Source organism: Anolis carolinensis, chromosome 3 (genome assembly GCF_035594765.1).
Source record: "Anolis carolinensis isolate JA03-04 chromosome 3, rAnoCar3.1.pri, whole genome shotgun sequence".
Taxonomy (NCBI): Eukaryota; Metazoa; Chordata; class Lepidosauria; order Squamata; family Dactyloidae; genus Anolis; species Anolis carolinensis.
In genome coordinates this window covers 174,038,780-174,066,764 of record NC_085843.1, presented here as the reverse complement: position 1 = coordinate 174,066,764, position 27,985 = coordinate 174,038,780, and the positions used below count along the sequence as shown (strand labels likewise).

The window sequence follows — 27,985 nt, the reverse complement described above, 5'->3', positions numbered from 1 at the left end:
AATTTGTAAAATCATAAACTAATTTGATGTTTAATAGTCTTTTCCTTAATGCCTCCTTATTATCCAACATATTCGCTTATCCAACATTCTGCTGGCCCGTTTATGTTGGATAAGTGAGACTCTACTGTAAGTCTTAATGTACTAAGTGGGCATACACTCAAATAAATCTGCTTACATCATCTTAGCTTTTGTTTCATTTTTACATGGTTGGAAATCCACAAATTGAAAGCTAATATATTGAGTTACATATTTGCTTTAGAACAATCTTTATATCTCTCTCTCCACCCCAATAACGGAGCTATGCATGGTGACCTTGGAGTTGCCATTGAATGTGCAAATGATGTAAACCAAAATCATTCATCTATATGTTTTCTTATGTTTTTCACAACTTGTAGCCATCTCCTCAGTCCAAAACAAACAAAAATAACCACGTTTCTCCCAAAATAGCAACCTGAGTAAGTCAAGTACAAACAGCTTGCTTTCTAATTCAGTCACTGCCCACCTATTCTTTCTATTATTTCTTACAGTCAAAATCATCTCATCTGAGTCAAGCTGACTGAGCATCACAGATGTGTTCTGAACACTAGAGTGCCTCCACACTCCTTTCTTGGAGCAGCTTTGGTTACCTTTCTATAGCATAGACATAAATCACCTACAATTCTCTGCCTCTGATTACATTGTATTGCCCTGTCTTGGTCACCGGTAATTGTATCCTGAGACAAGGTTAGCAGTGAACCTTCCATTTCAGCCGATCTCTTCCAACTGTGTTGCAGTTTTCTGCCCTGCATTGTTCTCTGAATGACAGCAATATTAGGAACCACATAGCTAAAGCACTGAGAGCATTTTAGACAGTAATATGACCAAAGTGATATCCACACGGCTGGCTGCCAGAACCCAATTTCAACTGGTCCAGTAAAAGAAAACTAGAAGCCTGCAGTCAAAGAATTTGCTGCTTACTTTAAATTACTTTGTGAAATTCAGTTTCACACAGCCCTCAAATGCACACTGTGTATTCACCCTTGGTCGATCATGGCTTTCAAGACAAAATCCTGATATGACAGCACAAGCTAGCTGCTGCCAGAGCGTTTTTCTTTCTAAGTTCAAAATCAGACATGGGAATCCTGACTCTCTCCAGATGTTGTTGAACTGAAACATATAATATTTCTTACCATTGATTATGCTGGTTAGGACTGTTGGGATTTGCAATCTAGCAACATCTGGAAGACTGCATGATTCCTACCCTCTACTTAGAAACTTTGTGTTTCCTTGACAGTTCCACAAATCTTCCTTTTTCATCTTTATCATTGACTACCTATTTTTTGCCCCTTAGCAACTACCTATTTTTTGCCTCAGCATTTTGATATATGCACAATAGATTCTGGTCACATTTGATCAGCATTATTGAGGTGGTAACAAACGTAATGCAGCCATTTAAAATCTCCATCCTCTCCCTCTTTATTTGTTTTGAGAGGAGAGTCTCCCATATGCAAAGGAATTTCATGCATAGGTTGCTGTGAGTTTTTTGGGCTGTATGGCCATGTCCCAATAGAATTGCTACTGGAACATGGCCATACAGCCCAAAAAACTCAGCAGCCCATTGATTCCAGCCATGAAAGCCTTTGACAAAATAATTTTATGCTGTTTTGGGAATCCTGTAAAAGTAGAACTACTCATTACATGGCAAACATTTATTCAGAGTAGAGACTTTCCTTTTCAGACTGTTATTTTCCACAAGCAGAATGTGTTGTGTGAAGGAGAAGGTGGGGCTAATGCACCCCACTTGTTGCACGTTGATTTTCAATCATGTAGCCATTTCCAGAAAGGGTTTTCATATATTGATTGAATTTCCTCATATGTGTTCTTCCTACCTTTGCCTTAACAAATCATGCTGATTTAGTCTTCTTGCTTTACATTTTATCTCTTACCCATTGTCCCAAGCTGTTCTTCATCTATACTTCACAATCCTGCTTCTCACTTTATTGCCCACTGAACTCTTACTAGGATTTCCTTGCTGCATAGCTCTTTCTCTGGCCATTAAAAAGGTTGAATGGCCTCTGCTGGAATGATAGAAAACTGGCAGTTCACCAATCCACACTCTCTGCCCTCTTGAATATTGCAATCCCTCCTTTAAATCCTAGAAATGGATTTCCATCTTATTTATCCTGGATTTTATGCACACGCAATAAAGACATAGCAGCACTGCCCATGTCTGTTTAAGAAAATGCTTGGGCACCCAGACTGGACTTTAAAAGAAAATGAAACACCTGTGCTGTGATAATTCAAATGACCTTGAAATTATTGAGATATTCCAATAATAGAATTTACAGTGCACCAAAGGAGACATATTTATAGAGGGAGGGATTTCACATACCCTTAGGCATAAGGACAGAAAAGCATTTACCTTCCTAGAATGTCTGAAAATAACAATTTCCTTGTCAGAAGATGAATCACACTTGGCATCCCTGCTTGCACTGCCAAAACCTCTAGGCAATTAAGGGTATTGCATGGATGGTAATAATCATAAATTGTGGCCACTACTTTTTCTCTAAGTTGCTTATGAGCCAGCTTAATGTGCTGCTCCAAAACAGTGCCAAAGGAATACAGCCTTACCAAACTGCACTCTTTCTGACACCTAATACAAACTTATTTAAAACAATGGCCCATTTAGTTTATAAATCATCATATGTGTTGCCATAGCTTTCAAGCTTAAAGCATTAAATCAATTATTATTACTGAATGGAGGAAGAATATAACATTACAGATTTCTTGACAGAACATGTATCAATGAGATATTGATCTGGGTGTGATAAAAATGTGCTGAATGGACTCAGAAGTGGAAGGATTATTACCTCACTTTTGTAATCTGTGCAAAAAAATAAGATACAGACATGTGAAAGTCATTGGCACCGTGTTTCCCCGAAAATAAGACAGTGACTTATATTATTTTTTGCTCCCAAAGATGTGCTAGGTCTTATTTTCAGGGGATGCCTTATTTTTCCATGAAGAATAGTTCACATTTATTGTTGAACAAAAAAATGAACATTTATTATATGGAGTACAATAGTTGTCATCACAAACCAGCATAACCAGATAAACTATGAATCCTATCAAGAATGTCTTGTTACTATCATTATTTCCATGCACAACACTCTATGGTATGTACATTTACCGATCCTGCAAGCTCTGGTGTTCTGTTTGGCGGGCATGCTTCCAAACAAAAACTTTGCTAGGTCTTACTTTCAGGGGAGGCCTTATATTTAGCAATTCAGCAAAACCTCTACTAGGTCTTATTTTCAGGGGATGTCTTATTTTCGGGGAAACAGGGTAAATCTTGAATCTTGCTTATTTGTAAGGTCTCAAACCAGTTCTTAAAAAAACCAAGTGCTAGAGATGAAAAAAATCTCTAGTATGAACCCAGTTGCCCCAGTTAAAGTAGACTGATTACAGCAATGTGACTTACCTAAATGTCTACCAGACATCAGACTATCAATTCCGTGTTCTAGTCTCTTTATGACTATCAATAGAGTTCAGATCTAAATCTTGATAATACTGAGTTTTCCCCTAACCCACCTTCATGTTCTTCACATTTTGGATTCATATTGATTTGTAAGACTTTGGTAAAAGGAGTTGTGCATAGGAATTCCCTCACTATTTAAAAAACATAAGTTATTAACATGTTCTACCTCTTTTACACTTTCTCCCCAATGAAAAAATGGATTGTAGCATGTTATTTTCAGCTGCATACATCAAATGCATTTACATTTTGAAACATTTCTGTGTATGTCATTTGTCAAAAACATGTGAGTCTCAAAAATTGTGAAGTGTAATGGTGAGATATACTTCTTGCAATAGTCAGTATGAAATGATTGCTTTCATCAATGTCAAATGCATCAATCCCTTCCCCCAATTTTGATTTACCAAAAAAATAGAGAAAATGTCAATCTGTTTCCAGAATAATGTTTGAATTAGTATTCTGTGGGAATGGGAAAAGAAATATATATAAACACAATATATAAACACTAGGCTTGAGTGATCCATGAAAAAATTGATTCTAAACTCGCTTCAAAAGTAGGGGGCGCTAGCGTTTCATTTCTGATGTCATTTCCAAATTTTGCCTTCAAAAATTTTGAAATTTAACAAAAATTCGTTAATTTCAAAAGTAATTCGTTAATGGCGGATGTGCATGCGCAGTGGCCAAAAACAGCACTGGGGGAAAACTTTACAGAACTCTCCCACCCTCATTTTTTGAGATATCTTCTTCAAACTTGGTACAGTGGTAGAACACATTTAACCCTTATCCTCTGATTTTTGGTGAATTTTCATAGCTTTTATAATAAACCATTTTTTAATAATTGAAGAAATCTGTTCCTGGTTTGAAAGTCTTATTTCCTGTTTCATTGGGTTTCTTTACTGTGAAAGTCATTGTTCTACTTCAGAAACTTTGTTTTTGTGGCTGAAACTTTGTTAAATTGGTGGACTCAGGAAAACATAATGTGTTCCATGTCGCTTGCACAAAGACAAAGTTCAGGCAGTGTCATAGATTTTGCCATGTTTCTATGACAGAACCAATTAGGAAATGACATTTATCACCCAGGAACAGAAATCATAGTACACCATCAAATCATTCCTGACAGATGGCCATCAGCCTCTGAATAAAGAAATCAGTTCCTGGTTAGAAAGTGCTATTTCCTGTTTCATTGGCTTTTCTGGGGCTGAGAGTGTGTGACTTGCCCAAATGAGTGGCTGAGTGGAGAATCAAGCCACAATCGGAATCCAACACTCAAACCTCCCCTCCCTCCCTCCCTCTCTCCCTCCCTCTCTCTCTCTCTAAACTTCTCATACCTTCCAATAATTCACATACCGTATGAAAGTTTGGTCAAGATGGTCAGAGGAGGGCAACTAAAATGATCTAGGGTCTGGAGAACAAGCCCTATGAGGAGCGGCTTAAAGAAATGGGCATGTTTAGCCTGCAGAAAAGAAGGCTGAGAGGAAACATGATGTATAAATATGTGAGGGGAAGTCATAGAGAGGAGGGAGCAAGCTTGTTTTCTGCTGACCTGCAGACTAGGACACAATGGAACAATGGCTTCAAACTACAGGAAAGGAGATTTCACCTGAACATTAGGAAGAACTTCCTCACTGTGAGCTGTTCAGCTGTGGAACTCTCTGCCCTGGACTGTGGTGGAGGCTCCTTCTTTGGAGGCTTTTAAGCAGAGGCTGAATGGCCATCTGTTGGGGGTGCTTTGAATGAGATTTCCTGCTTCTTGGCAGAATGGGGTTGGACTGGATGGCCCACGAGGTCTCTTCCAACTCTGCTGTTCAATGACTATATAATTCTAAGTGAGGGCAAAAGGGGGTGGGGAATGTTAAGAGGAGAGAGGGCCTGAGAAATCTGGAAATTGTAGTTTTAAAGTGGGCATAGTACTATTGGAGAACCGTCTGCTTCAGCCCAATGCTTTTATAAATGGTGAAAATTCAGAGGCTTTGTTCTCCTGCGTTTTGAAAGCTATTGTGACGAAATTTGCCAGAATGGAAGCAAAAATTAACCACTCTTTGCCTATCAAGTTTCATAATGTTTGACCCATCCACTGATTTTTGGGGAATTTTGAAACAACATTTTTTAAAAATGCTAGTAGAACGATGGCCCCGCCTCTCTGTCCCTCTTCCTTTCGCTCTGATTGGCTTACTGCAAGGCTTCTGGGAAATTGAGGTTTTTTTGTTGGCAATGGCGACTTGCTTCACTTCCACTTAAATAAATGGTGAAAGTTCAGAGACTTCGTTCTCCTGCATTTTGAAAGCTATTGTGATGAAATTTGCCAGAATGGAAGCAAAAATTAACCACTCTTTGCCTATCAAGTTTTATAATGTTTGATCCATCCACTGATTTTTGGGGAATATTGAAACAACATTTTTTAAAAATGCTAGCAGAACGATGGCCCCGCCTCTCTGTCCCTCTTCCATTCGCTCTGATTGGCTGAGAGGCATGCCAACATGGCTTCTCCTCTCAGAGGGGCTACAGCTACATCCGAAGACATCAGAAACAGACAAAAAAAGGTACTTTTTGATTCAAATTCGTAATATTTGGAAGGCAGTGAGCAGATGTTTCAAAAATCACTTCAAAAGTGCTTTCGAACCGAATTTTAAACAAATTTAACGGACTAACGAAAAATTTGCTCAACCCTAATAAACATTCATATATAAACACAAAATATTTGTTACAAACCCATGGATTAAACTAGAACTGAAGATGCTCTGAGAACTGAAGATGCTCATTATTGTTATCTATCCTATGGGCACTCCATGGAATGAGTGCTCCTCACATTATCGTCACAAGGTTTGTGCAGTGATTTCTGAGGGAAAAAAAGCTTCCAAAAAACCTGCTTGCCTGTTGGTGGGATTAATGTGTGTCTGTCATGCAAAATTATCCATCTATCATAATCACCTTCAAGTATCTTAAATGATTGCGTTATTGCAGCCTGCAGCTATACGTTATGAAAGTTCGTGGCACAATTAATGTTTTAGTCTTTAAGATGTCAAAGCATATCTTGTCCTTTATAATTAAGCAGCAGTTAAGACATTAGACAGTCAGATCCAAGTGTGACTGAAATTTGGCAAATTAAAACCTATGGATAACTGCACGATGCACTTAGAAAATAAGCCCTGCTGAAGGACTTGCATATTAGAGGATTTTTATTTTGACCCAAATCAATTTCAGAAATGTAAATATCATTTTTGGGTTTTATTTGTGGCCTTCAAATATTTAGTCTTGAAAACTACAGCTGAGAAGTGTGATATGAAGAAAAAAACCTTTGATTCTCAATGGGTGATTGCATTTGAAGTTTCCATTCAATCAACTGGATCTAGATGTATGGTAGATATGATGTATGGTAGACTTGCATGTCTGAAATATCCTTTAAAATGTTCCTACAAGTTGGAAGTTATTTACAAATATAATATTAACACTATACAGGCTGTCCCTGAGTTATAAACATGTGACTTACAAATGACTCATAGTTAAGAATGGGGATGAAAAAACAGGAAGTGAGAGTAATTTATCCCAAAGAAGGGAAATTTACTCCTGAAAAAGTCATCATGGGGAAAGGGTGTCTCAAGCTCTATCACCAAGCCTTGTTTCCACAACAAACCAAATTTTCCAAAATCCAATTATCAGTATCAATTTACATACAAATTCATCTTAAAAACAAACCTGCAGAACCTAACTTGGGGACTGCCTGTAGAAATATTAATGCTATATATAAAGGGTAAAGGTTTTCCCCTGACATTAAGTCCAGTCGTGACCGATTCTGGGGGTTGATGCTCATCTCCATTTCTAAGCCGAAGAGCCGATGTTGTCCATAGACACCTCCAAGGTCATGTGGCTGGCATGACTGCATGGAGCGCCGTTATCTTCCTGCTGGAGCGGTACCTATTGATCTACTCACATTTGCATGTTTTCGAACTGCTAGGTTGACAGGAGCTGGGACTAACAATGGGCGCTCATTCCGCTCCTGGGATTTGAACCTGGCACCTTTTGGTTTGCAAGTTCAGCAGCTCAGCGCTTTAATGCACTGTGCCACCAGGAGCCCTAAATCCAGATATATACCATCTGATTTGTAACTAGGCAGGAAATCTGAAATCTGGTCTAGTGTACAGCTGTAGAATTGACATATTACAGTTTCTAATCTGATAAACATACATTCATTTTATCTAAAATGTATGTAGTATTAATTGATGCTATGGAGAACTGTTAACTATCAGCTATCATTGTTCAGTTTCAACTGCTCTGGAGGATGGCTTCCTATCTCTTTGGGTGCTGAATTATTCCTCACATTGATCACAGCCTCCATCAGTGTATGTGCCCACAACATTGCATATATTTTATACATGATATATACTGAACTTACCTCCCAATTTATGCAGATTTTTAAAGCAGAGTTTTAACAGAGTTTGTTTCGTATATATAGGTGTGCATTACTTACATTAACAAAGACTTCTTTTTGTCCCTCAAAACCTGCATAGTAAGGTCTGAGGAGTTTTGTAACATGTGCAGTAGTTGTGTATGTATGTGGCAATCCTAAAAGAAAGTGGGAAAGAGGAAGAGACTGAGGACCCTTTCATACCATGTTAAGTAGCTATCTGATGAGTTCAATTCCATCCTGTTTTATTTGTTGTTATTTTGAGAATTAGATGGTATTGCTACACAAATTATTCTGCTTACTTCCCTTATTTTTCTCTATTACTTTATTATTATTATTATTATTAGTAGTAGTAGTAGTAGTAGTAGTAGTATTTGCATCCCATTTTTCTTCCTCAAATATTTCTTGTCAGCAAATATTTTGGCTTCTCATTTGCAATTTATTTTAATTATAAAATTTCATAATGTTTTTGACAGCAGAGCAGCATTTAAAAACAATTGTACTGCTTGGCAGGTGACCTGAAAGCACATAAGCATACATCCTGTTCATATTTATAATAACCCAGGCAGACCTAGTAACATTTCCCGTGTCAAGATCTTCTAGGACTTGTTTCTGCATAAAGTAGAGTTTGCATGATTGCATGATAAAAATTGAAGAAGTGATTCACTTCTATATGAATTCAGTTTACACCACACCCAAATGGAATTGTAGGCCTATAAAACTCTATATGAGGTCATACACATGCCATGTGAATAATATGCAAGTATAAAGTTGAATGGTGTCTGTCAATAACTTCACAAGTGTGTGAATTAATATTCTTTATACACATGTAAAAGACTATTAAAAATCACATGTGAAATAGAAGTTTCTGTTATAGGTTCTCATTTCCTCAGAAAAATATTCTTGACACAAGTGCATCTTGTCTTGAATTTATAAACTTCCCAAAAAAGTACATTGAGCCATGTTTATGTTTGAGGAACTGCATGCATATATTTGAAAAACGCACACCATTGCCTGAAAATTCATGAAGATGCTTGTGTTAATTAAAATGTGTGTGACAATTGTGCACGCTATTGAAAGGCAAAGAAGTGTTTCAGAATATTGAAGAATCTGTACAGGATAAGAATGCTGATGGTTACTGAGAAATACAATAAAAACAAGACAAATAGATTTTCACATGTCTGGTTCCAATGAAACTATATGAGTTTGTTTAAAGAAAATTGTTAATTGTTAGATTTCTAATAGACTGCTTCAGAAGCATGCAATTGTAGATTAATTATGTATGTGCAAGAATGTAGAATATTAATATATATGCGGATTTTTGTCCTAACTGAACTATGATCTCTTGGAGGCATACTTATGGCAAGCTATAATTATGCATTTGCATAGGAATATTTTTAAGGTGACACCTGAAATCTTAAAAATGCAGCACTTGAGGACTCCGCCACCATATCTTGCAGCATGGGTAAATCCAGTCTTGATGAGTCATCTAGTTCTGCAGCAATAGCACCATGGAGTATTTCTTAGCCAAGTGCAAATGAATGAGACAGCAGTGATGTATGCAACATGTTCCTTGAAACCAGACTTCATGAATTTTAGATAAAGTGCAAAGTTAAAGCCTGTCATTCTTCATGCAAGATGGATAGATAAGTAAAACCAGCAAAGATAAAGTCCCCAATAAATCTTATAATAAGCTGCATTTTAGTCAGTGAGATATTCATACTCTGCTCCAGGAGGACCTTGCTCCATTTTCACTGCTGACGGTATATATCTCCACCCACCCACCTTACCTGCCTGTACCATCAAAAAAATATATGCTGGGTTTTGTGACATTAAAATGAGATCCTGCTGCTTTTAAAACAGACATGAAATACTGAAGTTTTGGAGCCTGAATGTGCCAATGAAAAATTCAATTGTAGCACCAATTAACTTTTCAGAGTACTCTCTCATGTATGCATGCTAATTTATTTTAGTATATGAGGATGGGGCAGTAATTCATATGGAGTTTTGTAAGATGACACATGCAATGTATTAAATGTGTATTTGTAAAACATAACAAAAGTGTCTCTCTACTTGGAGGAGATGGCCCATTTTTATTACATGAGTATAATGAAGACATATAAGTATGAATTAGACCATGGAAGCTCATCAACAGTGTGTTTTTCACCGCCCATAAATAACTTTGGACATACCCTCTATGTTTGGGGATGTGCATCTTGATTTGGTCCATCTTCATGAGGCTGAGTTGGAAAATATCAAAAATTATGTCCATAACATGAACTGCCTCAAGGCAGTAAGGTTGCTTATTTGTTTATGATTTGTTTTTATTGTTGTGTTTTATATTGCTTATTGCCTGGGCTTGGTCCCATATAAGCCGCCCCGAGTCCCCTCAGGGAGATGGGGAGGGGTATAAAAATAAAATTATTATTATTATTACTATTATTATTATTGCTGTTACTGGTGGAGGTGATGATCTTAGATGGGGGGAAATGCACATCTCCACAAACTGTTCTTCAAAATGCATTGTACTGGACAACATGATAGACATTTCTTTATTAAATAAAGCCGTAAAAAACTGCAATAACACTGGGGAAACTTGATTGAGTTTTTATGATCAATCCTGTTGTGTTGTGTTTGCTCTGTGTGAGTGTGTGTGTGTGTGTGTGTGAGAGAGAGAGAGAGAAATGAGAAAGAGAGGGGGAACAAGCTTACACATGCACATATCTTAACAAAGAGAAAATAAACTATTTTGTGAAACAACAGGAGCTTTATGCAAAGTATATTTTGCAATACCTTGATGGGGAAAAGTGTTCCTCTTGTGGCAGAGACAAGATCTGTTGAAGGGGATGCCAAGTACTTGCAATGCAGACTCTCATTGTGGTGAGACAATCAGACTGCATAAAATGTTGGAATCAGCAGGATTATATATTCACATTCCTACATAAGCTACAGAAAATGATCCAACATAGCATGGAATCCTAGATAGGAGGGAGAGAAGAGACTACATTGCATTCATTTCTCCACATACTTTAATGACCAATCAGGACTTTCATCACATGCCTATGGCTAGCAATTTTTTATTTCATGGCTTGTGCACTAGTTGTAAGAAGAGGTGGATTTTTGTGTACTATATTTTGCAGAGTTCTACCACAGGTGCACAGCTAAGTGTACCTGCTCATGCTGCTGGAAGAAATGATTAACATTTCAAAATATTGTGTGGGTGTATGTGAGAGAAAATGAAACATAATAAATTCAAGTTGGAGAATAGGTGTTATTTTTTAAAAATACATTTTGAATCCGTTATGAGATATAGGAACAGGTAGAACTAGGCTGTGGCCTATTTGTAGAAAATTACATTTTATATACAAATGCAGATGATGGAGGGGAGAAAGGAAGGTCCAAATAATCCCGAAGTAAGCATAGTGGCACAGTGTGTTAAAGCGCTGAGCTGCTGAACTTGCAGACCAAAAGGTCCCAGGTTCAAATCCCGGGAGCGGAAAGAGCGCCTGCTATTAGCCCCAGCTCCTGCCAACCTAGCAGTTTGAAAACATGCAAATGTGAGTAGATCAATAGGTACCGCTCCTGTGGGAAGGTAATGGTGCTCCATGCAGTCATGCCGGCCACATGACCTTGGAGGTGTTTATGGACAATGCCGGCTCTTCGGCTTAGAAATGGAGATGAGCACCAACCCCCATAGTTGGTCACGACTGGACTTAACATCAGGGGAAACCTTTACCTTTTAAGCATAGTGCAAGATAGAAAAGTCTGACCTTTTTGTTTTTTGTTTTTTTTGGGTTTTTTTTTGGTCAGGCTCAATTTTGATGTCATTACGCTATGCCTTGGTACATCAGCTCTGTTTTGCTTATGGTGAGAATAGGCTCTCTTCCACATTGTAACAATTTGGCCACAACCTTTGACATTGAAAATACAACGTAGTCCACTGTTCATGTTCTAGTTAACTTTAATGAGTTAAACAACATGAACAGCCATTATATTCTAGCCCCATTCCCAACAAGGGTAGAAGTTCAACTTACTTTAAAATACAAAGATAACAACAGTTCTTGCTACAGACCATATACATCCTATATCTTACATGATTATATACCTGTCTAGGGGCATGCTTCTTTGAAGTTCAAAAAAGAGGACCATAACCTATAACTGTTGTGGTGCTTATGGTTAAATGAGACCATGTGTACATGGACCACATAACGTAGGCTCATCTGCTGTGGGGAGTCCACATGATGTATTGCTTGATTTACAGCATCATTCAGCCATTAATTCAACTTAAGGAGAAACTAGATATACTTCAGAGCTTCCAGAGGTTTGGAGTTGCAGACAGTTGGATTGAGTTGGATCAACAGGCCCATTGTATTGCCAGCCACAAGCAATTTCCTGGTAGAGGCATGCTGGGGAAGTTGCTTCTGGTGAGTTCACATCAGGGTATCCAGCCATGTGACTAGGAAATCTGAGATTACCAACAAACCTGGAACAAGGAGGTGCTTGTTATCAGCAACACAGCGTCAACAGCCCAAATGTTCTCTCTAGCACATCTGAACATTCAGAAGGCTCTGAATACACTCCCATATTGGGGAGCTCTGGAGAGATGTACCCTGGATTAATTAGGTAAGTCTAGACACAACCTGAGCTGGAAGTTGTGTAACCACAGCAAGTACATTAAAAAGTGTTGGTTTTGACATTTAAAGCCTTAACATGGTTTGGGTACAGGTTACCTACAGGACCATCTTCTCCTGTACAGTCTGCCCCAAACACTTAGGTCCTGTGGGGTGGCTACTCCAGCCAGCCAGAACCCTACTGGCAACCATAACCCAAAAGACCTTTTCATTGGCTACCCCAGGAGCCCCTGGTAGCGTAATGGGGTAAAGCCTTGTAACCTGAAGGTTGGGTTGCTGACCTGAAGGCTGCCAGGTTCAAATCCCACCTGGGGAGAGCATGGATGAGCTCCCTCTATCAGCTCCAGCTCCATGCAGGGACATGAGAGAAGCCTCCCACAAGGATGGTAAAAAACATCAAAAACATCCGGGCGTCCCAGGGCAACGTCGTCATCATCATCATCATCATCATCATCATCATCACCATTTCTTTTTAAAGGTTGTCAGTGTATCCTACACCACAAGACCTACACATTGGGCTGTCTTTTCCTCGATTGTTTTGTTCGTAAATGAGTTTACTGTTAAATATAAACATCTAAGAAGTGATTGTCCTTCCACTAGAATGCTGTTCAGGTCTAGGTTTTCTAATACTGTACAATTTCAATCTTCACACAGTACTGGCTTAAAATACTTCACATTCCATGTTATATTAATGGCAATAAATGAAACTGTAGCTGGGTAATAATAGGTTTTATTCCAGCCAATAATAAATTTCACTATATTTGTAACATTTTGTTATGCCATCCTCCTTGGTTTTTATTTAGGTTTGCTTACCTGCCATGTGGATCAGAGTCCCCTTTCCTCTATTATCTTATACAATTGAACTGTTTAAGGAATATTTTGATTATTTCTGATCTTCAAGTTATGCACATAAATAATTAAATTGACCTACATTGTTCAGAGACAAAGGGGCTATTAATCCTGGGAACAGGCAATGTCTCTAGAATCAATTATTTTTGTAGATAGTGGGTATATTTATGTGTAAATCCTCCAGAACTGGAGTCCCTAAACTTCTGAAAAACACATTAAAGCATCTAATACCAAAATCAGGCTGCATCTTGAAACAAACTGTGACTATAAAAGTCAAATATCAATTAAGAATTGTTAATCTGAATGTAACCCATTTTGGAATAGTGCTGAGATAGTATGGTCTTATTTAGCTATCTCTACAGTGCCACCCTCATATCTGTGAGGGATACATTACTAAACTTACCATGGAAACAGCCTGGATACCATGGATAATAGCAAACTCTGTTAAAAGGAATGACTTCCACCAGAATTTCCCTCCTGGCCTTTAGAGAGAAAAAACAACAACATGGCTTTGGAATCAGACTTTTGGTCAAAAATAGGAGCAGTGCAAAAATCGACTATAAATTAATTTAATGATGACCTGGACTGGCCTTGGAATATGTCCTAGTTCATGTAATTTCAATTCTTGTTTTACTGTGTTTAAATTGTTTAATTATGTTTTAATTGGTTTGTTTTAATGTTTTTGTTTATTAATTGATGTATGTATACGTGCAGCATTGAATTGTTGCCTTTGTAAGACCACCTTGAGTCCCCTTCAGGATTGAGAAAGGCAAGATACAAGTATGGTAAATCTATACATATAATAAAAGTGAAAATGTGTATGTGTATATGTGGCGGCATGTCCACTTTCACAGACAGCCTCCCACCTTCACAACAGGTTATAGTTCCCATTGAGCAGGAGACACCCATGGTCCTCCCTCCACTGACATTGCAGGCTCCTAGTGAGCACCATAAACATATATTCCTGTCAGTCTCCTCCACAAACACCACCCAAGTGAAGGCTTTCATGCAGGGACAATTTCATCCTAGATGTCCTAGATGTACTTTGTGAAGGCGAAGAGCCCTATGCAGGAAAATTCAAAAGGCCCTGCCCTAAACTACATTTCCCAGAATTCTGCTCAGCATCAGAAAGCTCCAATCAGGAAAGGGGAGAGATTTGTCCCTCCGTAGCAGGAGCCAGCCAGAGTTTCAATGAGAAGGGTGGAATGATCTGTGCTGGGCTGGGAAGAAATCCCTAAATTGAAGTTCTGTTGGTTAATATGAAAGACATTTAATGAGATAGCTGTTGCAGCTATTTTTTTTTTTAAAAAAACATTTAGTCCAAACTTTTAAAAATTCCTAAATTCAGTAAATGTATGAATATTTCTGAAAGTTGGAGGAATTATCCTGTTATCTTGTGTCATTGTGTAGAAAATTCAAGGAGATAGCTCTTGTTTTTTTTGAAAATGTTGTTTGTAAGATTTTGAAAATTCCCCAAAAATCTGTGAATAAGTGAAACATTCTGAAATTTGATGGGCTAACAGTGATAAATGTGTACTACCATTGTAGCAAATTTTACCCAAATAGCTGCAAAATGAGGGAGAAAGGAGCCCCTGAAGTTTCCCCACTTGCGCAATTACTATAATGAAAAAAACCATGAAAGTTTTTACTAACAATAGTTTAAAAATACTTTAGAAACAAAATGCCAGCAACCCTCAGTTTGTAATAAGTTTTGAAACATTTTTAATCTGACACACATGCCTAGTCTTTAGCATTCTGTTCCAATAAATGCCGGTGTCTCACCAAGCAACAAATCCCACAATTCCATAGCACTGAGCCATGACAGTTAAAGTGGTGTCAAACTGCATTAATTCTATAGACTCTGATAATACTACTCTTCTGTTGTCATTTTTGAATCCCTACCCCACCCCCAGTGTTCTTCCTACCTATTACCGGAAGAGGCAATGATAGTAGAACTCTTGCATATAGAGAGAGATCCATACATTTACTTCTGAGATGCCTGAAGTCAGCAAAAGCATTAAAACAAACAAGCAAACAAAAATTCCAGACAAATCATAGATGCCGTCTTTTAAGTATATTCATCATTTTTTCGTAGCTAAGAAAATTGGTGTGATATCTGATTTTCAAGGTCGAATGAGAAGGTTGTAAATTGCTCAATTAAAATATTATCCTCTGGGGATATGGTTACCAGATGCTTTCTTTTCTTAATAGATGTCACTCATGTAAGAGGGCTCTCCCTAATTTCTGTTCAGTGGTTTGTCACATACATAGAATTTAAATTGTGCTTAAGGTATTGAAAAAGTTCCTAGTAAGTAGGCATATCAAAGGTCTGCTTTTTGGGAGTTAAAAGTTTCATGGGGCTAGTTTGGAATTTATTATCATCTTGATATGGGCTCTTTTATTCAGTACAATAACAGCTCCCCCCCCCCCCCCCACACACACCCCGATCTTAGAAGAATTTTTTTTTTGGACTGTAGTACTTCAAGTCCTTCAGTCAAATATGGTGATTTAGGAATTGGACTCCAAATATGAATATTATCAGGCTCTTTTTTTGTTTCACTGCCACATTTTCCTGTCTTCATAAGAATAATATATCAGACATTGGTCATCACATAAACATCTAGGAATCACTATTGTAATTTTGACCTAAATGTGCTGAACAGATATGCATGGATATGGCAGAGATGTGGCAACTGTGGCTAATAATGCTGTAAAGGTCCATAAGGATTATAGGATGTTTTCGGGATTTCTAGCAATGATTAGAGAAACAAGCAACAGGAGCCTGTTGGTGAAGTGTGGTACCTGATTACATAGCTATTTCAATGCACAGTTTTTATCCCTAGTAATTACCTTGAGAGTAGAATTGCCTTCCTTCAATGACTGCAGCAAGACAAAAGGCAAAATAACATTGATACTTAACATTTATAAGGGCTGTCATTAGGCATACTCACATGGCTTGCAAATTTGCCTCATTATGTCTCAGATGTAGAAAGTGTTAGAGACTAGGGACCTCATCAGACACAGAAAGAGGAGCACCGTCTCCTTGCTTCTCTCCACTGTCAGAATGGAGTCGCACATGATGCCGGGCAACCTATGTTGGGACTCCATGGGGCTTTGTTTCAGCAATGGAGAGAAATTGAGATAATGCTCCTGGAGGAGTTGGGTGTTACCCCACTCCTCATTGAAGAACACAAAAAGGTAGTGGGAAAAGATAGATCTGAAGGGGAAAACAACATGGGAATACAGAAGATGGACCCCGATGGGAGGGAACTGAGCCTGGTGGTTCCTTTTCAGTGCCTTGCTTTACCCCGTTCATCTGATGAGGTCCAATGAGCAAGCCAAGAAGCCACCATGACAATAGTAGCAATCGATAGTAGGACTGATTTTGCTTCCCTTGATATTGAGTGTCATAACAGAGCTCCTTCAGTTGCTCTCACCTTTTGGAAAAGTGAAGACATGTGGATGTAGAAAACATTAAAGACCAGCATGTAAGTATTGTCCTCTGTTGGACATCACATTTATTTCAAAGGATACACTCAGTCCTCCATATCTACGGATTTTCATCCATGGATACAACCAACCATGACTTTAATATTAAAAAATCCCAAAAGGAAAGTTTTGTTTTCCATTTGAGATACCATTTGATTACACCATTGTACATAATGGGACTTGGAATTCATGAGTGCTGAAGAGGATATCAAGGGCCCACTGAATACACAAAGAATAATGGCCTTTTGTGCTTCTGTAGTCTCTTCCTGTGAGTTATCTCTTTATCTCTATTCACTGTTCCCTACTATTTGTTGTTTATCTTTTCTGCCCCATTTACAAGTTGAAACTTTCAGATGTGTTGAATTATAATTGCTGTCTTTTCAGGGTGGCGTAGGACAGCAGTGGAAGGAGAAGGAATGGGAGCTGGGATCTAATCATATAAGATGAAAAATGAGGAAAAGCTACCTTAGTCTTTAAAGCTGTTGAGAGACCATTGTCTTTAATCTTAAATCATTGTATGGTGACTGTATATTCCAGGCACATTGCAAATACTGATGATCAGTAAAGTTAGTCAAGTTTCCAGAACAAACAGAAAAAAAAGAATTTCCTTGGTATTCCATTCCAAGACAGATAGTTCCTAAAGATTACATCTACAGCAGGGATCCAATAGGTGCAATCATTCCAGGTTCTATGCCATGCTTCCAGGCAACTGGAGAAACTCTGCAGTTAGGGGGAGAAATAGCAATTTGAGTGTGCTTTAGGGGATATGAAGCTGTTGCAGGTCAGAGAAATTTCATTATTCATATTGCTTTCCACATGTCCATCTCTAGTGAAAAGGGCTTTCTATATCTGATTCTTTAGATTATGTATACCCTACCTTGTACGAGCCCCAATAAATACTTAGAAAGGCATATGTAATATATCCATAATGAGATATTCAGGCCTGGCATGAGACATTTGTGGTGGGAAGACCAGTGTAGGTAGGCACAAGGGAAGCAGTTTTATATTAGACTAATCTGTCCATTTAGCCTATTCATGATTTTTCTACCCCACAGTAGTCCAAAGAGGAATGAAAACTGACTGCAGACACATTTCAATTCCATCACCTTTGAGCCCATGAAGTTTTTTTAAATACCAACATTGTCCCCAAATGCCCGTTAGAATCAAAACAACATCACTGGTGCACTGAGAAATACCAATGTGGCCCATGGGGAAAATCATGCATGGAATCTGTCTATTGTGTTGTCGAAGGCTTTCATGGCCAGGATCACAGAGTTGTTGTATGTCTTTTGGGCTGTGTGGCCATGTTCCAGAAGTATTCTCTCCTAAATACTTCTGGAACATGGCCACACAGCCCGAAAGACATACAACAACCAAATCTGTCTATTATTTCCCCCAAAATTGTTGCTATTGTTGTTGATATCTCATCTTTCTCTGAACATTAAGAACATTTCAAACTCTGGAGCTCTGGTCGCTGTTCTCTTTGCTCTAAAGAAATGTGTCTCCATTCCAGCCTTCAAGTACACAAAGATCGATAGCCTGAAGGAGTTTTCTGATTTATAGCTAGCACACTTCCATAGTTTCTTAGCCAGTGATTATATTGTTTAATCATACATACCCACAGCATTGTTAGTGCTAGCATAAATGAAGGTGAGTTGCAGATCTTCCTCTTATGTGTTTGGAAAATTTAAGGCCCGTGAAAAATTAATCAGAGGCCAAAAACAGAGAGGGAAAAATATTGCCAGCTCTGTCAAGAGAGAGGTTTTTCTTCTTCTTTTTGAAATACAAGTTATTAATTTATATGTGTTTACACAGTGGGTCAACCTTAGCATCTGTTTATATGTGACCCATAAAAGGCTATTACCCATTATTTATGTGCCCCATATACTTGCCATGGAATTAAATTAGTGTATTTATATGTTTTGAAATTTCTTGTAGACAGGAACCAAGAAGATAAGTAAACCAATTGAAGTTAATGGCCGGGCACTTTCTGTGTCCCCTCCAAGAAGCTTTTGTAGAATATACAAATTTCAAGTCAATGTTTCATTGAGTGTATCAGAAGTGTGTGTTCATGAGAGATTGATTTTCAGACATTAGGATTCCTTTAACAATGGATAAATCCAAATGGGTTAAATATAATGCTAACTGTGTGTGAGAGCATATGGTTGTTCTCACAATTTTATTGTCCAGTCAAATAATATATGCACACATCGAAAGGAATAAGGACTGTATATATTTGTGTAAAGTTGAATTGCCTGTTTTTGTCTCCCAGAATGAAATGCTTAAAGAACCAGTCATTTGGAATGACTCTCCATGGTACCATTTCTCCAGAGTAAAGATCTGTTGAGTTTTCATTTTCCCACTGGATATGGGATGGCAGCCAAAGTCATACTTATAAGAGACTAACTCCCCCAATGCACACACACATTTCTATGTGGCTTTTTACCTCCATGGAAATGGAATTGTAACATATCAAATACAGTAGACCCTTGACTTACAAGTGTCTCAAGTTGCAAGCTTTTTGAGTTATGAACCGTCGTTTGTACCATTTTTATTTCATATGCAAGCCAGATCTGAGTTATGATCATCTCCCAGGATGGTGGCTATGCCAGGAGACTCAGGTGGAGAGAGAGTGGCCAGAGCATCCACCCACCAATGGACTCCACTGTCACTTGACCCCAGAGCAGGCCACACAAGGCTGGCGAGGGAGCTAGTGGAGAGCTCCATAGCAGCAAGAAGAGCTGGAGATGGTCCTGAAGGCTGGCCAAGCTCACAGAGAGAGAGGGAGGGAGGAAAAAAGGGAGGGGTCTTGGCACAGATAACTGGAGGTGTTTCTCTCGGTCTCTATCCCTAAAGGGAGGAGGGTGGTAGAGAACCCAAGAGGGAGCTGTTCAGGGAGGGAGGGGGGAGGGAGGAAAGACCTTGGCAAATGGGCTTAATTTGTTCTATGACCGAGTTTCAGTACATATCAGTGGGAAAATTTGCTTTCACATACACACAAATTAAGTTACAGGCTTGGTCACAGAACAAATTAAACTCGTATGTCAAGGTATCACTGTGCTGACAAGCTTAATTTTGCATAAGCTGTTGTGAATGACAGTCTGAAGAGAAAAGCAAGGCAAACATGAAGAAAGCCATCCAGTTATAGTATCATAGAGTTGAAAGAGACCTCGAGGGTCATCCAGTCTCTGTTTAAAAACAGATGTTTCAGAATGCTGTGGAACCGTATTTCATAAGATCAAGTAATGTGAGTAGATATGTTAAATAAACATTTTAAAAATACAACAATTTTGGAGGAGTTACTATTTGAAGTATTGGGTGTCTGTGTGGATTCACCATGCTTTTGCAAATTCTTATGTAACTATGTAGAGAGCTTTCCTTATCATAACAAAAAGAGCATTCTGTTGAAGAATGGAGGGGCAAACTCTAGTGAAATGGGTGATGGAATAGATAATGTTTCAATTGTAGCCCAAGATCAGACCATAATGTGGATGTGCATCCCCAGAAATGTCTCATTTTGTTTAATGGTGTATCCCAAACCTCCACAAAGTCCTTGTTCACATATTCATACATACTTCCTGTTGTGTATCTGTATATATATATACATTTTCTCTCTTTCTTCCTTCATTTTTAGACACATTTAGATTGGCCTAGATTGAACTGCTGCTTATCCAAAGGCATAGTCTGTAACGTGTCTTCCCACCTATTAACCATTGCAGCCCATGTTCTTAGTATCTCTCTTTGCCCTGCAGTCTCTCTCATCTTGCTCATGTCTAGCATCACAATTAGGCTTGGATGAATTTCTCTATGATGAGCTTTGCATATTAACAGATCTGTTACATCAAATATTTGCATTAGTCTAAGACATTTTTAAAAAGAGCCAAGCACTGAAATTTTCATTTCTTTTGGTATATGTTGTCATATATATATATGTGTCAGAACCCTGCTACTAGAGCCTGGATGTGGCTCTGAGTTTCAGGGTCACTGACATTGATAAGACACCTGCGTCCCAGGACTCGGAGGAGAAACGGCTGATGGACTTGGCGGGGAATTTGCGCGGGGTTTTACTGAGCGGGAAGAGACTGTTCAAATGAGGGGGAGGGTATATAAAGGAGGGTTGGCCGGAGCCTCCCATTCTTGGCTTTTCTGATGTTCATGTTTCCTACAGTAAAAGTTCCTGGTGATACCACAAAGAGTCTCGTGTGTTCATTCAGGAGCGGCTGTGGTGAGCTGACACTAAGCCAAGAATACGGACACCATCCCGCTGTAGCGGTGAGGTGTAACATGCAAGTGGAGGATGAAGAGCTCTTGGGCGCCGGAGGAGGAAGGTCGGAAAGGGCCACTCCCGAGACGGACGCTGAGTTCCACCAGCTGGCGGCCCTGGCGTCATCCACCGCTTATGCCCAGCCAAATGGGGTAACCCAGAGGCGCGGAGTGGTGCGGGGAGATAGCACCGGAGGAGAGGAAGGTTCACCTTCCCCAGGCCCGCAAAAGATGGTGTTTCTGGAGGAGAGGATGTCGGCGATGGAGACCACCCTGGCAGTGATGTCGAGGGCGATGGAGCGCCTGGCGGTTTTGGCGGAGCCGGAGCGAGGAAGGGAACTCCGGGCTAGCTCAATGTGGGACGTGAGCATGGGAAGCAGCCAGGGCTTTGCAGACCTCCCAGCACCGAAGGGAAGGGAAATGCGAAAGGAGCCCGGTGCCCGGCCCAAGATCCAAACGAGCCTGACGCGGGTGGAGGAGAGTGACGACGAAGGGGAAAAGCCTCCGAGAATCCCGGCTACGCTCCCAACTGAGACCCTGGTGCCCCTGGCGAATGCCGGGCGTGGCACAGGACAAAGGGAAGCAGCAGCGGGGCCCACTGGCCCGCAAGGGGGCTTGCGACGGGCGGAGGATTGGGGATTGCCACCACAGGGACCCCTACCGAGACGAGAGGAACTAAGGATCGAGTTTGGGGGAGAGTCCTCTGAACTGGATTTTTTCCTGACCACGGTGAGGGGCTATATGGAGGACAATGCCCACACTTTTAGAACGGAATCCAGCCGGGTACGGGCCATTGGTGCAGTGTTGAAGAGGGGAGCGGCCAGCTGGTACGTTCAACTACACGCGCGGCGCGACCCATGTCTGGGGTCACTCCGACGCTTTATGGGGGCCCTGGAGACCCGTTTCCGAGATCCACTGGAGCAGATCCGGGCGAGGGAGGAGTTGAAGACCGTCTCCCAGGGGCAGAGGTCGGTATCTGAGTATGCGGAGGAGTTCCAATGCCTCGCTGAAAAGGTGCCGGAATGGTCTGCAGTGACAAAGATAGAACTCTTCAAAGAGGGGCTCAGGCGGGAGATCCTCTCCTGGGCGGTGCATCGTGATGAGCCTGACACACTGCGCGGATGGATTCAGCTGGCGGGGCGCATCGAGACATCGCTGGCCCAGGCGAGGAGGCACCGAGGAGGGCTACAGCAGCGGCCGCAGATGAAAGAGGGGAGCCGGAAGGAGGGATCAACCCCAGCCGGGAGGAGAACGGAGCCGACAGGGAACGTGAGCACCAGCAGGAGGGGCTGCTTCGTGTGCGGCCGTTTGGGCCACAGGGCTGCCGAGTGCTGGCAGAGAAAAGGGGAAGGCGGAGGCCCGCCCAAACCAAGAGCCGTGGCAGGGAAACGCGCCGAGGAAGAACCACCGATGAGGCACCACTCGGGGGGGTTGGTAAGTCAGGACAAAGCCATGATAGTGGTCCCCATTCAGCTGGAAAGTGGCAGCAAACAAGCAACCTGCAAAGCATTTGTGGATTGTGGATGTTCCAGGAACATCATCTCCCCTGAATTAGCCGAGGGATTGGGATGCGAAAGAACGAACCTAGAATCCCCAATAGCTTTTTCGCAGTTGGACGGATCCACAGCATCGGGATCATTAGCTAAGTACAGTGCCGAAGATGTAAAGTGTAAGATAGGGAGTTGGGAAGGAAAGGTGTCATTTGTGATATCACAAATAGCCAGCTATAATGTTATACTAGGCATGCCATGGCTGGGGCAGGCCAACCCGCAAATCAACTGGGAGGATAAGAGCATGATCTTCAGGATGAAATTGGAAGGAGGGAGCCAGGAAGTGGAAAGGGAGCCGGGGAAAAGGGGGGAGGAAGACTCTATCAGGATAGCAGAACTGGCAGATAAATTACCCCCAGAGTATCGGGATTTTGTGGACGTATTTGATGAGAAGGAAGCAGACAGTTTCCCACCGAAGCGGAGAGTTGAAGTGAAGATAGAGCTAGTCCCAGGAGCAGAGCTTCCTAAGGCAAAAATATACCCAATGTCGGCTAGGGAAAAGGAGGAACTGAGAAAATACATTGATAAAAACCTAGCGAGGGGTTTCATAGAGCCTTCAAATTCCCCTCTAGGGGCGCCTGTGTTGTTCAGGCGCAAAAAGGACCAAACGCTGAGGCTCTGCATTGACTACAGGGGCCTGAATGCAATCAGTTCTGGAAATAAATACCCCCTACCTTTAGTGAAGGACTTGATCGCCCAGTTATCGGAGGGACAGATATTCACTAAATTGGACTTAATTGAAGCGTACCATAAATTGCAGATTAAACCAGAGGACAGGTGGAAGACGGCCTTCTCCTGTGCATTCGGATTATTCAATTATCGTGTGCTCCCTTTCGGTTTGTGCGGCGGAGGCGCCGCGTTCATGCAATTAATCAACGAAGTGTTGCATCCATTGTTGTACAAGGGAGTCTTTGTTTTTTTAGATGACATATTGTTAGTATCTCGGACTAAGGAGCAACACATAGAACTAGTCAGGGAAGTCCTGCAAAAGTTGAGAGAGGCAAAACTGTATGCGAAGCTTGCCAAGTGCGAGTTCAATAAAGACCAGATAGACTTTCTGGGGTATAGGATTTCCTCCCAGGGAGTGGCGATGGACCCTGCGAAGGTAGAAGACGTGAGGGGGTGGGAAGCCCCCAAAACACGGAAGCAGCTGCAATCCTTCCTAGGGTTCGCAAACTTCTATAGAACATTTATCAAGGACTTTGCGCGCCTCACTTTGCCATTAACGGATTTGTTAAAGACTAAAGGTAGGGGAGAAACAGCCAAAGTGAAGGCCCCAGGGGCCAAACTGACCTGGACAATAGAATGCCAGGAAGCTTTCGAAGCCCTTAAAAAGCGTTTTACTGAGGAGCCTGTCCTACAGCACCCTGATATGTCTAAAGCCTTTGTATTACATTGCGATGCGTCAGACCGGGCATATGGGGCAGTTCTGCTACAGAAAGACGAGGGGGGGAACCTGAAGCCATGTGGCTATCTGTCAAAAAAGTTTAGCGATACAGAAAAAAACTGGCCGATTTGGGAGAGAGAAGCCTTAGCGATTCTAAAAGCACTAGAGTGCTGGAGACACTTCCTGGAAGGAAGTGGAACACCGTTTGAGGTGTGGACTGACCATAGAAATTTACAGTATCTAAGATCCCCTCGTAAACTATCAGCGAAGCAAATTAGATGGGCCCAATATTTCAGCCGTTTTGATTTCAGACTCAGATTCTTCCAGGGGAAACATAATATACTCGCTGACGCTCTCTCTCGGATGCCTCAGCACGGGGGAGGAATTCAGGAATCTGAAGGGAGTATTTTTCTTGATAAGCAATGGGGCCTGGCAGTACTAACTCGAGCACAAGCGGCCAAAGAAAACAAACGTACTGCCATTTCCACGGGGGGAGGAGAAATATGGGAGGAAGAGTTGAAGCGAGCGTATGGAATGGACAAATGGTTACAAACAAACAAAGAAAAGGGAGAATTGTGTGGGGATTTGGTGTTTGTAAATAAGAAATTGTATATTCCTGAATGTTTAAGACGAGAAATGTTAAGGAAGTACCATGATAACAAGGGTGCGGGTCATCTAGGCCCCACCAGGACTATTAAACTGTTGGCCAAACAATGCTGGTGGCCCGGAATGAGGAAAGACGCCAGGGGATACGTCACGCAGTGTGAATTATGTGCAGAGGGAAAAACACCACCGGGGAAGCCCCAGGGGCTATTGCAGAAGGTGGTGGAGCCCATGAGGCCATGGGAATGCGTAGCCATGGATTTTGTAGGCGAACTACCCCCCAGCAGAGGCCACAGATACATTTGGACAATATTGGACCTATTCTCAAAACAGGCACACTTTGTGGCTCTGCCAAAACTTCCTTCAGCTGAAAAACTTGCTGATTTGTATGTGAAGCATGTATATCGCCTACATGGGTGTCCCGACAAGATAATTAGTGACCGGGGAGTCCAATTTACTGCAAAATTTTGGGGAAAATTCTTACAGCTGTTAGGAGCAGAAAGGAACCTGAGCTCGGCCTTTCATCCCGCGACCAACGGGGGGGTCGAACGTACCCAACAGACACTGTGCCAATTCTTAAGGATGTACACCAATTATAGACAGGATGATTGGGCGGACCTTCTTCCGTTTGCTGAGATGGCTTTTAACGGGGCCGTACATTCGGCCACAGGTCGTGCCCCATTCGAAATAGTATACGGACAGGAGGTGGCACCTTTCCCCAGGCTACCCGAGTGGAAGGAAGGGGAGGGCCAGACCGACGAGGAATGGCCGGCCAAAATCAAGCAAGGGTGGCACACCGTGGTAGAGGCATTGCGGGAAACACAAAAGAAGTACAAGCTCTTTGCGGATCGTAGGCGCCGAGAGGGGGACAAATTGGGCGAAGGAGATCTGGTTTGGCTGAGCACAAAAAACCTGAAATTGGGGTTCCCATCCAAGAAATTGGCTCCACGCTATATAGGGCCATTCAGGGTAGCAAAAAGAATAAACGAAGTGACCTATGAGCTGAGGCTACCAAAGGACCTAGGAAAGGTACACCCGGTATTCCATTGCAGCCTGTTAAAAAAGTATAAAGGAACTCTGGACAGCGGAGAACAATAGTTGTGTTTAATCTTTTCCTTCCAGGACGAAGGGGAGGAGGACGCCATGTCAGAACCCTGCTACTAGAGCCTGGATGTGGCTCTGAGTTTCAGGGTCACTGACATTGATAAGACACCTGCGTCCCAGGACTCGGAGGAGAAACGGCTGATGGACTTGGCGGGGAATTTGCGCGGGGTTTTACTGAGCGGGAAGAGACTGTTCAAATGAGGGGGAGGGTATATAAAGGAGGGTTGGCCGGAGCCTCCCATTCTTGGCTTTTCTGATGTTCATGTTTCCTACAGTAAAAGTTCCTGGTGATACCACAAAGAGTCTCGTGTGTTCATTCAGGAGCGGCTGTGGTGAGCTGACATATATGTATATATATATATATTGCAAGCATATTTCTCTGACACAACCATTTCTGATTAATATTTTTCTTTATATGTGCATTTTTGTACCCACGCTTTGAGCTGAGTACTGCTTTGCAAAATGTAGAATAGCTCACAGTGTGAAGTGTTCCAATCCACATGCTAATAAAAATATGACTGATTTGTACATCAGTCAAAATTCTTCCCCATTTCAATAGTGTGAGCAGAGCCGGCCCTAGGTATTTTTCAAGTGTAGGTGAACAAAATTCCCCCCCCCCCACCAAACCAATCACTGAAAAATAAAAGCGTTGGATAAGCGAAAATGTTGGATAATAAGGAGGGATTAAGGGAAAGCCTATTAAACATCAAATTACATTAAGATTTTACAAACTAAGCACCAAAATATCATGTTTTACAACAAATCAACAGAAAAAGCAGTCTCGACTGCGCCCCCGTATGTTTTGCGCCACAGGCGACTGCCTAATCCTCCTCATTGTTGGACCACCTCTGAGTGTGAGTTAAAAACATAAATCAGTTTTATCTGTTTTTCTGAGAGATGTTTAAATTCTCACCAGACTTGTCTGATGCATTGGCTTATGTTTGTGTGTGTGTGTGTGTGTGTGTGTGTGTGTATGCAAACCAATTTGGTTCTGCTGCCATTCTGAAAGGAAATGTTCCTATGAAGAAAAATACTGAAATACCATTTATCAAGTGAAGAGAGGATCTTTGGACACAGCAAAGAACTAAACGTGAATGACTCTTACATAACACATTCTGGAATATTATGCTAGCATTAGTGATTTCTCTATGATCATATTCAGAGCTTGGAAACCAAGCAAGCAAGCAACAATTAGTTAAATGTATTTCCATGAAGCAAAAGTTTTTTGGTTACCCAATTAATTTTATTTTACAAAGAACAATAAAGTTTATTGATATTCTACAGGAATTTAGAAAAATACTCAAAAACATATCCATATTAGTCTGGAATTCTAGAATGCAAAGGGATATTGAATTACCTTAGAGACTAACCGAGAGAACGAAGTTAGTCACCTAAGCTTTCATAGACTTGGTTCATACCTACACTGACCATTTAAATCAGTGTAGGAACTGATCAGTCTGTGGGTGGCCAGAAAATGCACATAAACTGCTCTGGTTTAACCTGGAAAAAGGCACTTAATGTAACTGCATCCTGAGTTAAAATACCCATATTTACTTGAGTCCTATGCACCATCGAGTCTAATGTGCAACTCAATTTTAAAAACCCTGAAACCAAAAAAGCATTTGCTGGCGAATATAATGTGCATCAGCAAAAAGTGCACTTTTTGTAATTTGGCCAAAAAAGGTGTACATTGCACTTGCTGCATGCTTAGGATTACTTCTTTAAAAACAAAAGGGTTGGAATACCAAAGCTTCCAGTGATGGAAAAGTAAACCTTGAGGTGAATCTATGCTGTAGTATGAATCCAGTTTAATTGCCCTGTCTCAATGTTATGAAATTATGTAGTTTTACAATGTCTTGAGCTTTCTCTGCCAAAGAATGCTAGTGGCTCACCAAACTGCAAAGTCAATGGCAATTAAATTTGAGGTGACATCCCTAAATAGCAGCTCCAGATGCGTATGAAGCAGTTTCTCCATTTGTTTTGGCTCAGCACTTAGATTACTGTATGACACAAATCTAATGCATACACAATTTTGGCAAAGTAAATTATTCAAAAAGGTGAACATTAGATCTGAGGAAATTCAGACTTTATTCTCTTGCTCCTTCATGGGTCTTTTGGCATAGAAGGAGGAAGAGACACTTTGGATAAGTAGCCCCCCCTGTAGCCACTGCAGCTGACAGAAACAGGGAGGGA

At 40.9% G+C, this 27,985-nt stretch overlaps 2 protein-coding genes across 3 annotated transcripts in view; both read left to right on the top strand.

Moving 5' to 3' along the window:
* The window catches only part of nrg3 (neuregulin 3), a 912,452-nt gene that overhangs the window by 412,606 nt on the left and 471,861 nt on the right, over positions 1-27,985 (top strand). The gene's annotated exons all lie outside the window — the stretch shown is intronic.
* Positions 133-26,092, top strand: LOC134298029 (uncharacterized). Its single transcript, XM_062977410.1, has 2 exons — positions 133-22,582; positions 25,811-26,092. The coding sequence occupies exons 1-2, from the start codon at positions 21,035-21,037 to the stop codon at positions 25,850-25,852; spliced, it is 1,590 nt and encodes a 529-aa protein (XP_062833480.1). The 5' UTR covers positions 133-21,034; the 3' UTR covers positions 25,853-26,092.